We start from the raw sequence: 13,855 nt of genomic DNA, 5'->3' as shown, positions 1-13,855 counted from the left end.
GCGATGACCAACACGGAGCAAAGGAATCAATCCAAATACATATAGATTGGCTAAGGGGCTCTATCCAGAGCATGAGATTTAGTTGAGGAAACTGTTTCCATGGATAAAAACCTAAGCAACTGAGCTTCTTCAGCTTTCTGAGGAAAGCTCAGGTTTATCCAGAAGCAACGTATTAGTTCAGATCCAACTCCAGTGTCTACGAACACTGACTATCCATGGTTAATCAAGAAGTATACATATTTTTCACCCAATAGGCTTGATTATTCTTTTGAAGACTAACAGAATAAAACTTGGTTCCCACATCCTTGATCCTACAGATAAAGCACACACAGGAAGAAGTGCTAAACAAAATCTGCGTTGACTGTTTTATGTTAGAGCTGAGGAAGAGAAAGCAGAAAAAGGAATAACAAAAAAAGCAAACCAAAACAAGAAACAAAATAGCAATAGGATGGACCGAGAATATTCCACAAATTCCCAGAAGTATTTGGCTCCTGTTTCAGCATGTACAATATTTAGATACCTTCACATAATTGTGCTATAGTCACCTCTGTGATTCAGCAGCAATATCAGACTTTAGGCCCTGACTTCACCTCCTGCTGTATGTGAGCAGTCTCAGGTGTCCCTTCACCTCTCAGTGCCATAGCTGCTGTATGGGTAAAATGGAGGCAGAGGCTGCTCTGCATGAGCAAGGACTGAAGGGCATAGAAGAGCCCTTGAACTACTCAAGCAGGAGCTTGCTGTTGCTGTCCTCTCACAGGCATGTGTCCCCCAGCCTCTCCCCACATAGAACAGGAAGCTTAGGAGCCTAACTCAAAGCCCATGGTTTTCTGCACATGATCAGGCTCCAGAGGATAAGTATGAATACATGTACACTTCCCTACCTGCAATATCAACTGTCTGCACCTGCTTTTTCTCTGCACGTGTTAAACATGCAGAGGGGAGGAGAAGGGGCAACTCTCAAGGCACACACAACATCACACCTCTAGCCAAGGATTTGGGAAGCATTGTGGTAAAGTTAGTCATCTTTATCCACAACTCAGACTTTACAAACTATTATAACTATAATCATACTGTCCATTTCCTCTGTGGCTGTATCACAAGATGCAAATGATCATTTTACTCCAGCATGCTTTGAAAGTAGCCTGTGATGAGTGAGCCATACAAGAGGCAGTCAAGCCCCAGGACAAGTATCATTAGTATTCAACTTATCCAGGACTGAGAAGCATTAATAGGAAAAGTAATGTGGGCCCTTCTTAGCTGTCCTTCTAATATGACTTGCCAGCAAGAAAACAGAAAGATGGTACATTTTATCATCTTGCACTAAGCTTCTGCCACAGCACAGAGGCACTGCACTCTGGTGCTAGAGTATGTGCAAAATGAGCCTTATACAACATTAGAAGACCAGAGATTACCAGATATCCACAGACTCTATCCCCCAGAACTCTCCTCCAAAACGCAGACTTCACTGGACATAAGCCAACTAAACAGAATGACAGCCCAGGAGGCCACAGCAAATGAGAACTAAAAAGAGGAAAAAAAAAACTTGCCACAGGGCAATTTTTCCATCCCACCTTAAGAATGGTGGAAAACGGAAGAAGCAACAGGGTTTCTTACAACACCTCAGAGATGAATCTACAACCTGCAGAAGCTTCTGTGGGAAGGACTGACTTTTTCTGAGCTGGCTCATGCTCAGTACAGCTGGTGACCCTTCCTCTCAAAGCTGTAGACAGTAAGTATATACATACATGCATGTACCGTATCAGTCAGCAGAAGTCAGAAGCATCTCTTCTCTTAATGGCAAGAAAACTTCTCTCTGCCATTAATGACAGAGTTGCTATCTTGCATTGCAATGCTGCTGAGTACCAAAAAGTTAGAATACCTCATTCAAGAAGTGATTCCAGGCAGTGTTCTGCAAAACACCAGGCTGCTACACTGCTTGGACACAAACTTAACATCAGATTTCCCAGTAGTGCTGCTGAGGTCAGCATGGCTTCTCCCGTGTGGCATGAGGGTTTGGTTGCATCTTTGGCTTCCATTTCATTGCAGCTCACATTCATGTTACAAATGAGTTTAGCAGGCATTCCAGTAAAGCAGCAGGTACCTTGCACTGGCTTACTGTCTACTTTTGCCATGGCTTTTGCCTGGTTGCATGGTATGTGTAAGATGAAAGAACCAAACCAAAAGGAACAAAGAATGTGCATGCATATACAAGTAAACCAAGCAGCGTGTTCTCTACCTGCAAGACCTGCAGACTGTTGCTAAGGTTACAGACCAGCCATTACAGCCAAGGAGTCAATTATTTGAGCTCAGTTCTTGGCTCAATCTTAATTCGCCTGAGAAATCTGGGGGAACTGACTTCCACATGCTGCATTTACGTTGACATTATCAAGAATTTGCAAAACTAGAAGTAACCAGCTAAGGCAAGGCCTGGAGGTAAGAGCTGGGGAAACTTCAGACTTACATTAATTGACATTTACTCCAGGCTTTGTACTTTTTCAACATATAATGATCCCAGTCTCTAAACTGGAAAGACATGGATTAGACAGATGGACCACATGGTGGATAAGGAATTGCTAGGATGGCCACAATCAAAGAATTGTGGTCAACAGCTCAGTGTCCAAACAGAGGACAGTAACTAGAAGAATTCCTCAGAGGTCAGTATTGGGACCAACAAGGTCCGACATCTTTGTTGGTGTCATGAATAGTGGCATTGAGTGCATCCTCAGCAAGTTTACTGATGACACCAAACTGTGTTGAAGTTCATGAAGTTCAACAAGGCCAAGCGCAAGGTCCTGCAGAAGGGTTGGGGCAATCCCAAGCACAAATACAGGTTGGGTGGAGATTGGATTGAGAGCAGCCCTGAGGAAAAGGACTTGGGGGTGTTGGTTAATGAGAAACTCAACATGAGTTGGCAATGTTTCTTGCCGCCCAGGTAGCCAACTGTGTCCTAGGCTGCATCAAAAGCAGTGTGGCCAGCAGGTCAAGGGAGGTGATTCTATCCCTCTACTCTCCTCTTGTGAGACACCACCTGGAGTGCTGTGTCCAGTTCTGGAGCCCCCAACACAAGAAGGACATGGACCTCCTGGAGCAAGTCCAGAGGAGGTCCACAAAGAAGATCTGAGGGCTGGTGCACCTCTCCTATGAAGACAGGCTGAGAGAGTTGGGGCTGTTCAGCCTGGAGAAGAAAAGGCTCTGGGGAGACCTTATAGCAGCCTTCCAGTACCTGAAGGGGACCTACCAGAATACTGGGGAGGGAATTTTTACATGTAGGGATATGAAAGGGGGTAATGGATTAAAACTAGAAGAGTGGAGATGTAGGCTAGGTATAAAGAAAAAAATTTTTACAATGAAGGTGGTGAGGCACTGGAGCAGGTTGCCAAGAGAAGTTGTGGCTGCCCCCTCCCTGGAAGTGTTCAAGGCCAGGTTGGATGGGGCTTTGAGCCACCTGGTCTAGTGAGAGTTGTCCCTGCCCATGCAAGGGGGTTGGGACTGGGTGATTTTTAAGTTCCCTTCCAACCCAAACCATTATATGATTCTATGAAATCACAGAGAAAACAAGGTTTTTATAAGCTCCACCACACATGGGAAATACGATTAATACCCCTCCAAAGCTTTGTGTTAAAGTGACCAAATACCTACAGCCACTATGGGAAAAGCCAAGGCGTTCCTGTTTCCATCATCCTTTAGCTCACAGTTCCCCTTTTTAAGTGGTCCGTTGGTCAAAGAGGTAACTCTGAATGTCGCTTTGTACCTCTGTGGTGCAGCTTAGCCACAGCTCTCTAAATCAAGGTGTGAAAGGACAGGAACATTTATTAAAGATTTCCACAACAGAAGCTCTCACTTTTTGCAGCTTGTAATAAACCCTGCTTGCAAATACAGAAGCAAGTGCAACCACAGCAGGGTTTGAGCAGGAAAAGCCTCCACAGGGGGGCTAGTGAGGGACGGGTGGGGGAGAGAAGGTGGTTCTCTGTCACCAGAAAAAGTACTGCCACTCAATTTTTTCCACTTACAGTCAGGCCCACCATGACGCCCCAAAAGTTAACACAAAAACTGACCACTGAGTGACAACATATAAACACTGTTGAAGAGGGTTGACAATAACCACTTTCTTCTTTCTTCTCTGCTTGACAAAGAAGCCACCAGCAATGAAACTCCACACTGCAGCTATCCTTGTCATCTTCTGCCTCGGCATCCTCACTGTGCACATGGTGAAAGGTAAGTTTACAACCCAAAGGAAGACAGGAATTTCTCCACATTGTACCAGTGGTCTGATGAGCAGGATTCATTCTCAGCCAGAGCTGATTCTTAAGATAAAACTGATAAGAAATCCAGATCAGGACCATAAGAAAGGCAGCTTTATGGGAAATTTTACCTGATGTCCTGTCATGTTAGTGTTGGCTTCTGCCTTAAGGCAAGGAGAGTTTCTGTGTCTTAGAACACTTAAAGGGTTTCTGTGCATTATTCTGTCTCTTAAAATAATGAAATCTTCAAGACACAATGTTTTTCAATTTCACTGATGCCATATAGCAATGAGTTAAATATGTTAATAATATTTTATGAAAAATATTTAAGATGTGCTTTTTTCTTTTTCCATATATATTATTTTATATGTATTGTATTAGATTATTTTTTGTCTTTCTCTATATAGTTTGAATCCCTCTTAATGTCCCTATCTTAAAAAGTACTTCCAGTTCTGTATCATATATTGCATGTTTGCTTGTTTCTAGCCAAATATTTTTGTACAGTTAGGCAAACTATAAACAGAAACTGCAAAGGACAGCAATGGATTTATACTATGACTTCTCTGTCTTCCTGATTTCATACAATTTAACATCTTGAGACCACTTACGAGCGCTGAGATGAGCCATGTTTATTAGCCATGCTTTAAGTACGTTTGTCTACAGTGATGTTTAAGTCTGTGACTTAGGATTAGGCTATGTGCATCATGCAAAAACATGAACATACACACATAAGCACACACCTTCTTGTACACAGTCAGACTCATGCAGACAAGCACATAAAAATCACAGAAAACACTCATATGCGAACCCACAAAAATATGCAAAGAGAAACACACAGAAAAGCCATCCTCACAAAACCAAAACCAAACTGAGACCACCTACACATTCACAAGATGATGTAGCTACACATTGAGTGTACTGACCTAGCGTTCCCAGAGCTACATTCTCATATGTAATTAAAGCTACTGCTGTTCATCTCAGCAACGTGTGGCTTTCTATCAGGCTGGCAGCTCCTCATGTCATTCTCCAGGTTGTATAGACCACCATAAATATCACCAAGTCTGAAAAAGCACACTGAGGTGCTGTGTAAGGGATAGAAATAAAATTAGAAAGAAGAATTAGAAAGAAGAAACAAAAAGGCACCAGGAAGAAAAACAAAAAGGGTAGTTACAGGCACAGAGCTGTTTGTTTCCAAGCTTAGAGAAGCTCTGCTGGTATTCCCTGCATGCGTTCCCTGGAGAGAGTTTAGTAGCAGAGAGACTATTTTCACAACTTGTAAGGATTGCTTGACTATCTTTGAGCTCTTTTAATGCCACATTTTGAAAACCAATCTGAGTGAGGCAGTAAGATACATATTTGTAATGAATCATCAAAAAATACATCACATTACTTGTGACTGAAGCAAGAACAGAATAGAGATTCATTCCTTCAGGGAAACAAAATCTCAAGAATTAGCAACACTGGCAGTACCCATGCACTGGCTATGCTACAGCTTCTCCAAAGGCTGATGGGTGTTTGCCTCAGCTATTCCTATTATTTCAAAGAAAGAAAAGTTCACAGATAATGAGATTATGTGAAGCAGGTTTTATATTTAGCAAATTGTACCTAAACAGCTCTTGGACTTCTCTCAAGCTAGTTTCTCTACAAATTATTTAAAAAGAACTTTCAGAATACAACAGGGTTTTGTTTGTCCCCTCATGCCTTCCCAAACATGTGTTGATAGGTGGGAGAAAACCAGAAACTAGCAAGCAGAAGCTTCCAGTAATGTATACATACACTCCATCTCTCTTAAATGAGCTCCCATTTTTAGCTGCTAACAACTGCCCAGAGAATGTTACACTGATATCACAGTCCTCTTTATTAATCACCAGTGGATTTCCCTAAAACATATGAAAATGTTAGAGGAAAGAGAGGATTAAGTAGCACTCCATTGCCTATGTAACCAGACTTACAGCAAGAGTTTGCAAGTACTCAATCTTCTGGCAGACACACCTCCCTTTCTTTCAACAATTTAATGCTAGCTTAGGATGCCCAGAGTGAGAAAAGTAGCCTTGCTTTCCTTTTCTTCACTTACTGATGCAAATTTAGATGGCATTTGGAAATCCACCAAGTAAAGGTACCAGTTCTAAGCACTACTCCACATGGACACTTTGCAGCTGATACAGACCTAATTATGAATTATGCCAAATACCTTTTCTGCTATGGAAGTAGTGATGCCCCAGGAGCAGAATGATTATACCACTGTTCAGCAGAATGGGTGAATATCAGTATCTTAATTGAAATAGCAATAACAGGAGACAGTAGGATGCATCATCAAACATACCTTAAGCTCTCTTGTGTAGCTGGCATTGTGGCTGTACAACATGAGATACTCATGCTCTAACCACAAGTGAAAATCTGCTGGAATTTAAGTAATTATGGCTAAATATGAATGTAGTATTGACTGCCTTTGTCATTTATCTATTTTTCCCTTTCTAGGGAGTGCTGGAAGTCAGTCCATGCGGAAATCCAGTTGCATAACTCTATCTACACAGCAACTGAACATCCGAAACCTTGTTGGCTATGAAAAGCAAAGACATCCAATAGAGGCCATCATGTAAGTATTCAGTGCACAGTTCATCTTCAGACTCCTCTGTGCAAACATCACAGCTAGCTCTGTGCTAGCACCAAAAAGGGAAAGAACACCATAAGACACTTTATGGCTCACCTCACTACATCTGGCTAGTTCAGGTCACCCTTCAAGCTCCCCCATGAAGCAGTCACCTAGCAGAGTGAGGGGAGAGATATGGGCCTTGGAGAGTTGGGAGATGAATGCTGCTCACAGCTGGCAGAAATCTCACTGAACAGCCACATCTTTTGTGCCCAAAAAGTGGGAGAAAAAATCTCAGTGAGGGGTCAGGGTGGAGTAGTCAGAAGCCCAGTGCACTGAACTAAACCAAGGTGAAAGATCATAGAGAAGAGTTTGGGGTAACTTAGACTCCTGCTAGGAGCTTATTCCTTTGATCTCAGGAGCACACATTTTTATCATATCTGGGATCTGCTCCTGGGAGGCATATGTGCATCATGATTTCATATAAAATCTCAGAATATCAATTATGTTCCTTTTTAATATGTCAGCCATGTTACATAGCTGTCTGTGCCATAAATAGAGAACTACTGTTGCTAACTGCTGTTATTCCAAACAAAAACTACAAACTTGGGCATGTGATACTGTTTTACCACATTTTTCCTCATGTTCTGCATAAAAACCAAGAACAGTAAACCTGGATTTGGAGACTGAAATTCGATGACCACCTGTTTTGCTTTCTTTCAACCTAAAGGTTTATCACCAGAAAAGGTATCAAGATCTGCACAAGCCCTCATCAGAAATGGGTGTCGGATGCTATGAAGAAATTAGACCAAAAACGTACCACCAGAGGCAAATAATCCTGTCCTAGGAGAGCATCTAATGCCAACTAAATGGAATCATCACCAGTGCTGCTCATAACAGGGAAGAAAGCATTAGGATCTGCTTTTAATTCCTATTTAACTGGCAATTAAAACTCTGAATGAACACAAATTCACTAGAATCTGTTCATCACTCATTGAATGTCTGCTGACTCCTTTGTTTTATAGTTGTATTCTGTTACACTGGTTATTTTCTGAAATGCCTGCTAATCTTTATTTACAATTGAATGCAGATATCTTCTCATCTTTGCTATCCTGACCAGTATTTAAGGATGAATGGCAGATAGTTTCACATTATGTAGGGAAGAAATTGAGCTCCCACAGAGATGGATGAGAGTAGACCTCCAACCTGATGGAGGTCAGAATGTTCTGCATTGTGTGCTACAGAATGTAGTGGTTACTCATACATATATCATCTATAAGTGAACTAATGTCATGCTTCAGGCTGTCACCTGATCAGTGCAATATTAAGAAGATCATCCTCGGGCCTTCTATTTTTATACTCAGTATTGCACTGTTAGCTTAGTCCATGATGATGTGTGAAAACTCTCATCAAGGGATGACCTGATGTAATTCAGAGTAGTAACTCTATGAATGTAACCATATTCAGCCTTACACTGGAGAAGACTTATCCTACCCACTGACTTTTTGTGAAGTTACTTCCATTTCACCCTCACGTGAGACAAACCTGAAACAATTTGTTTACTTTTTTCTTTGCTTTTGTCTGAATAAGCAAGAACAAAGCACACCTGGAATCTGTATTTCACAAACTCATAGGAACTCCCTACCCAGTAGAACTATGTATATGTAAATGCCATCTATTTTTATAATTCATAAATTCTACAAACAGGAGTTTTTCAATTTTAATAAAGCTGTTATAAAGCTGGAATAAAATGGTACTTTTGTCTGCTTATATGTAACGCAGATGGACACTGCTGAAATGGGTACCAAGATGACAGCACAAAGCTGAGAACTTCTGGGCAAGCCAGCTAGAGCTGATACTTCTGCCAACTCATGCCTCAGATTGTTCAAAAGTAATCTGCTTCTGAGGTTTCTACACCATATTTCAGCTGTAAAGACCCCGTTTCAGACAACACCTTTTCAAAAGTTTGGGTACTTATAAGCCATACAAAGCTCATGAAGTCACACAACTCCATACAACACTAGTGTGAGACCCACATTATCAGAAGCACAGACAGAAGAGCTCTTGGCAGAGAGATAAAAAACTGACATTGGAAGAGCCTTGGGGGGAAAGGACAGCTATAGGCAAAGGGGATCCAGGAATAAACTTCCTCTGGTACTACTGCATGCATGTAGCCTGCACTACTGCTGAACTGTGGGCTTTTCATCACAAATAACCTCTTATTGATACACATGACACTGAAACACTTCAAAATTACGCTACAGAAATAAGATCTTATTACTCTAAAAGCCAGTCTTTACAGTTCCCTGCTTTGGTCAAGTTTGCAGACGGAATTTATCTCCCATGGCTCATGTTTTGTCATAGCTCAGTCTCGTCTAGGGAAATTCATTTTGATTTTACTATCCAGAATAGGTTTTAAAGCAGTGCTGCTGGCCAGGCAGGGAAGAGAAGGATGACTGTATGTGTCACAGAACAGAGCCAAGGCTGGCTACCAAGCTTCCACTGCACGGTGTGAAGCTTCCCTACTCAAGTTCTCTGCATCAACTAGACTAGACAAAAATAGTGCTACAAAGTTTGTAAGAAGAGCTTTGCAGGTAGAAAGGATTGTTGAGATGTTTCTTGGGTATGGCAATATATTAACTACTGTTCATTCATTTTGAATTGTCAATCTCAAGGCCCCAGTCCCTTATATTATGCACAGCAGAAACCATTCTGTTCCCTTCAGCATCATCAGATGACGAGTGGGGTACAAAACCAGGTCACCTATAAAAGCATTTTCATGGTAGGCTCTCTCAGATGCATACCATCAGATTCCACTGATCAAATTCATCCAGGACCAGAGCTAACTAATACGCCTACACCAGGCAGAACTTTAATGCCTTTGCTCATACTCAGTAGTTCCTTATCCTGGAATTAATCTTACTGAACTGAATGGAATTCTTTTTAATTAGGACTATCACGACCTGAGGATACATTAATTATCATATAGCAATTAATACTTCATATCTGCTCAACCTCATGACAGTTCATAGCATGATTAATAATATTTTCTTAAGAGTGAATCATCCTACTTAACAATTACATCTTGTTTGTTATAACTTGCAAAATCTGTAATGATCCTTGTGCACCTTTTGGGAGTTTGGGTGACCAGTGCTCTCAACATCTCTTCCTACTCAGCCATTAAAGCCCAGGGACTTCCCTGTCTTTCCCTTACCATTCTTTACTCCCGCCCTTGCTGTGGTCCCTGTTGTGCACTATTTTTGTCATCTCTGTGTATAATCTGGAAGCTTATCTGTACTGGTACTCCTCCTGCCTAGCACTTTTCCCTGAGGCTTTCAAAATTCTTTAGAAAGATTGCAAAATATTATTAAGCCTCCTTTTCATACACCCATACAAAAGGAAAGTGCAAAATAAAGAACTAGAGTGCTGCTGTTGCTTTGGAGGCAAGTAAGAACCACATTCTTGGTCCTCTCCACATCTTTAGGAAACACCTTGCTTCAAAAAACAGGAGGTTGGGCTCCAAGGTATGTCTGAAGATCTGAGGCAGTGGTTGTGCACAGACGTCCTCCCTGTACCTGGCTGCCCACAATTTCTTCTCCAAGTAAGGTAGGAAACAGGGAGCTCACAGTGAGTGCTTCCCTTCCTGCTCATCCTCTGCCAGACTGCAGCCTGTAATATGAACACTGATTTCCTTTTACTCCTTTTGGAAGACCTGTGCACCACGTGGCCAGAAAGGACCCTCCAAATACACACGGCAGACCAGGGAGCAGCAACACTTGAAACAAGTCAACCATTTCTCTTCTGTCACACACCACTCTCACAGTTTCCAAAGGGGCTGAAGAGGTGCACTGTGCTCAGGTCTTTCAGCACAGGGGAAAGACAGCAGGGAGCACAGTGGACACAACCTCAAGCTAAGTGCTCACAGCTCCACTAACTCCAATAGAGGCAGACAATTACGCACCCCCTTGGGCATGCTGGCTTTTTTGCATTAAAAAGTATAGTTTTGGGCAATAACAGCTGTGTCTGTGATCTTTTCACTGCTTTATTTATAATTAAGGACCTAGAAAGTTAAGGGTTTGCAATAACAATCAGCTTTCCTATAAGTTGTTACTACAGTATTAAATCCCTAACTCCCATGAGCTGGGATATTCCTTGATTGGTTTTCTACATGCGTTCTGACTATCATTCGTGCTTTGCTTTAAACTGGAGGCTTCATCAGCTAATCACCTATTTTAACAGATTGCTCAGGACCCTACATGGGAAGAAGAAAAGGGAGGAGTATTAATTACAAATATTAATGCATTTAGCCAAATATTGGTACATGACATGACAAGTAAGGCATGTTAATTCAGCAAATTTTCTTCAGCATACTAATAAAACATTTTCTTCTCTCATCCCTGTATAATAATGCACCAAATGGATTTTGGAAAGCTAAAGCTTGTATTTTAAATTTAATTTATTACTTAACCCAAATAATTGGGGTTTGCTATAGAGGATGCAAGCTAGTCTAGGAAAGGAGGAGCCATAAACCTGTAAGCCCCAAGCTATACTCTTCCACAAGAAAACTTTTAGGAATCAAGAAACTGAAAATATCTGAAATTACTATGTGGCAAGTGATTGTCAGTATAATTCAGAATATGAATTTTAGCTGGGCATATGGTTTTATCCTGTTGTCCAAATCAAATACAGGGCACTCTATGATCAGCAGCACCACAGCTGCATGCCCCAGTGAGTCCACCCCCTCCCTAGGTGTGTCTAAAGCCTTTCCTGCAGCAGTATCTGACCTGAGGGCACCTGAAGTTCTGAGGGCACCCTTCTGACTCCCCTTACTGCTTACTGTGATGCTTGCACACTTCCTAACACTGAGAGCTACTTCTGACTGCCATTTCCCACCCCATGCTATCCACCCACATTTTGGTTAGGAGATCCTAGAAGAAGGGAATAGACCTGCCAGGACAACTCCCACAGAGGCTGCCTAGGAGATTTAAAAAATAGTCTACTGTCATGTCATGGGTTACCTCCCCCTCTCTCACCTGACATTTAAAGGCAGCAAGAGAGGGAAAACTGTACAACAAAGACCTAATGCAGAGAGGAAAACCTATTTCACCTGATCCTTCTCACCCCCTAGCCTAGAAAGCCTCAAAACAACAGAACCAGCAGGTTCAAACCAACAAAAACTAGTGTTTCCATATCTGCCTGTGTGTTTCTAAATTCCCAACAGGAAAGCAAGTGCTGCAAGTACTACCTTTTCTGCTAATAATTTTACCATCATTAGAAACATTAGCCCATAGAAGACCCATTCTAGAAATATCACCAGAGCAAACCATGTGCACACTTCCCAGCACCTGATCTCCAGGGAGTTTGTGCAGCCTGTTACATGAAACAGGAAATAACTATCCCAAAACCACACAGGAAATTACTATTTAAATGAACCTTCTAACTTTGCGAGGCTCATTTGAGGTATTTCCAGAGCATGCACTGGTTCAAGGCCTGCTTATTGCTTCAACTCTGTTCCTTTAAAGAGACCACGGAAAACAGGGTTGCACAGCAGTCCTTTTCCTGGAGAAGTTTTGTTTTTCCTTCCTGTCTGACTGTGACTTAGAATAAAAGAATCTAGACCATATTATTACACGTTTAGTACACAAAGAAAGAGGCTGGTCCTGTCACAAGACACAAGAAATAGACTCCTAAAATACAAGCTCATGTCCTGCTCAACTAATTACTTGATTGTTCATTTTTGTGCAGTGGCTGCCATTTGATTTGAGTTAATTATTATGTATCATATTGACTATTTCTTGCATTAAGCCCTTAAAACCTGAAGAAAAAAATATCTCAAAAGCTATTAATAAATCATAAAATTGAAGCAAATATGTTAATTTTTTCATTGCCTCTGTGTTTCTGAGCCTTTTAGTTCCACAGTGATGTTACAGTTTCCTCAAGAACCATTAGGTGAAAAAGTGTTTGTTGTAAGAGTAAGCACAAAGACTTGGAATCTCCCTGAAAGACTGGTGTTGGAGTGACAGTAAGGGGGCATGCATCTGTGCACACACGTGTGTTTCTGCATGCACGCCTGTGAGCACATGTGCAGGACTAGACTTCTGTAGGTTTCTCAGTGGGGAAAATAACTGTGTGCTTCCTACCATGTGCTGGTAGTGCCAGCTCCAACATTCTTGCTGCTCTGAGACAATTAGGGAATTAATAGAATTATAGAATGGTTTGGATTGGATAGGACCTTAAAGATCATCTAATTCCAACTACATGGACATGGACTACAACTCCTGCTCAATGCCCTGTCCAGCCTGGCCTTGAACACTTTCAGGGATGAAACATCTACAACTAATCTGGCCTACATGTTCCAGTGTCTCACCATCATCCCACTAAAGAATTTCTTCCTAATGTCTAATCTAATCTTTGCTTTTCCAGTTTAAAGCCATTCCCCTTTGTCCTATCCCTACAAGCCCTTGTAAAAACTCCCTCCCCAGCTTTCCTGTAGCCCCCTTCAGGTACTGGAAGGCTGCTATAAGATCTGCCCAGAGCCTTTTCTTCTCCAGGCTGAACAGCCCCAACTCTCTCAGCCTGTCTTCATAGGAGAGGTGCACCAGCCCTCAGATCTTCTTTGTGGACCTCCTCTGGACTTGCTCCAGGAGGTCCATGTCCTTCTTGTGTTGGGGGCTCCAGAACTGGACACAGCACTCCAGGTGGTGTCTCACAAGAGGAGAGTAGAGGGATAGAATCACCTCCCTTGACCTGCTGGCCACACTGCTTTTGATGCAGCCTAGGACACAGTTGGCTACCTGGGCGGCAAGAAACATTGCCAACTCATGTTGAGCTTCTCATTAACCAACACCCCGAAGTCCTTTTCCTCAGGGCTGCTCTCAATCCAATCTCCACCCAACCTGTATTTGTGCTTGGGATTGCCCCAACTCAGGTGTGGGATCTTGCTCTTGAGTCAAGTCTAATGTTTTGCAGAAATCAAGAGAGAATACATCAGTTGCTCTTCCCTTATCCACTAACTATGTAACCC

At 42.0% G+C, this 13,855-nt stretch overlaps 1 protein-coding gene across 1 annotated transcript; it reads left to right on the top strand.

Moving 5' to 3' along the window:
• Positions 1-2,130: 2,130 nt before the first annotated feature.
• On the top strand, positions 2,131-7,667 carry LOC127381229 (lymphotactin-like). Its single transcript, XM_051611266.1, is given in 4 exon segments — positions 2,131-2,152; positions 4,063-4,215; positions 6,720-6,837; positions 7,562-7,667. Coding segments are annotated over 4 exon segments (399 nt in total).
• The last annotated feature ends 6,188 nt before the right edge of the window (positions 7,668-13,855 follow it).

Source organism: Apus apus, chromosome 1 (assembly GCF_020740795.1).
Source record: "Apus apus isolate bApuApu2 chromosome 1, bApuApu2.pri.cur, whole genome shotgun sequence".
Taxonomy (NCBI): domain Eukaryota; kingdom Metazoa; phylum Chordata; class Aves; order Apodiformes; family Apodidae; genus Apus; species Apus apus.
This window is presented reverse-complemented; position numbering and strand designations above follow the sequence as displayed.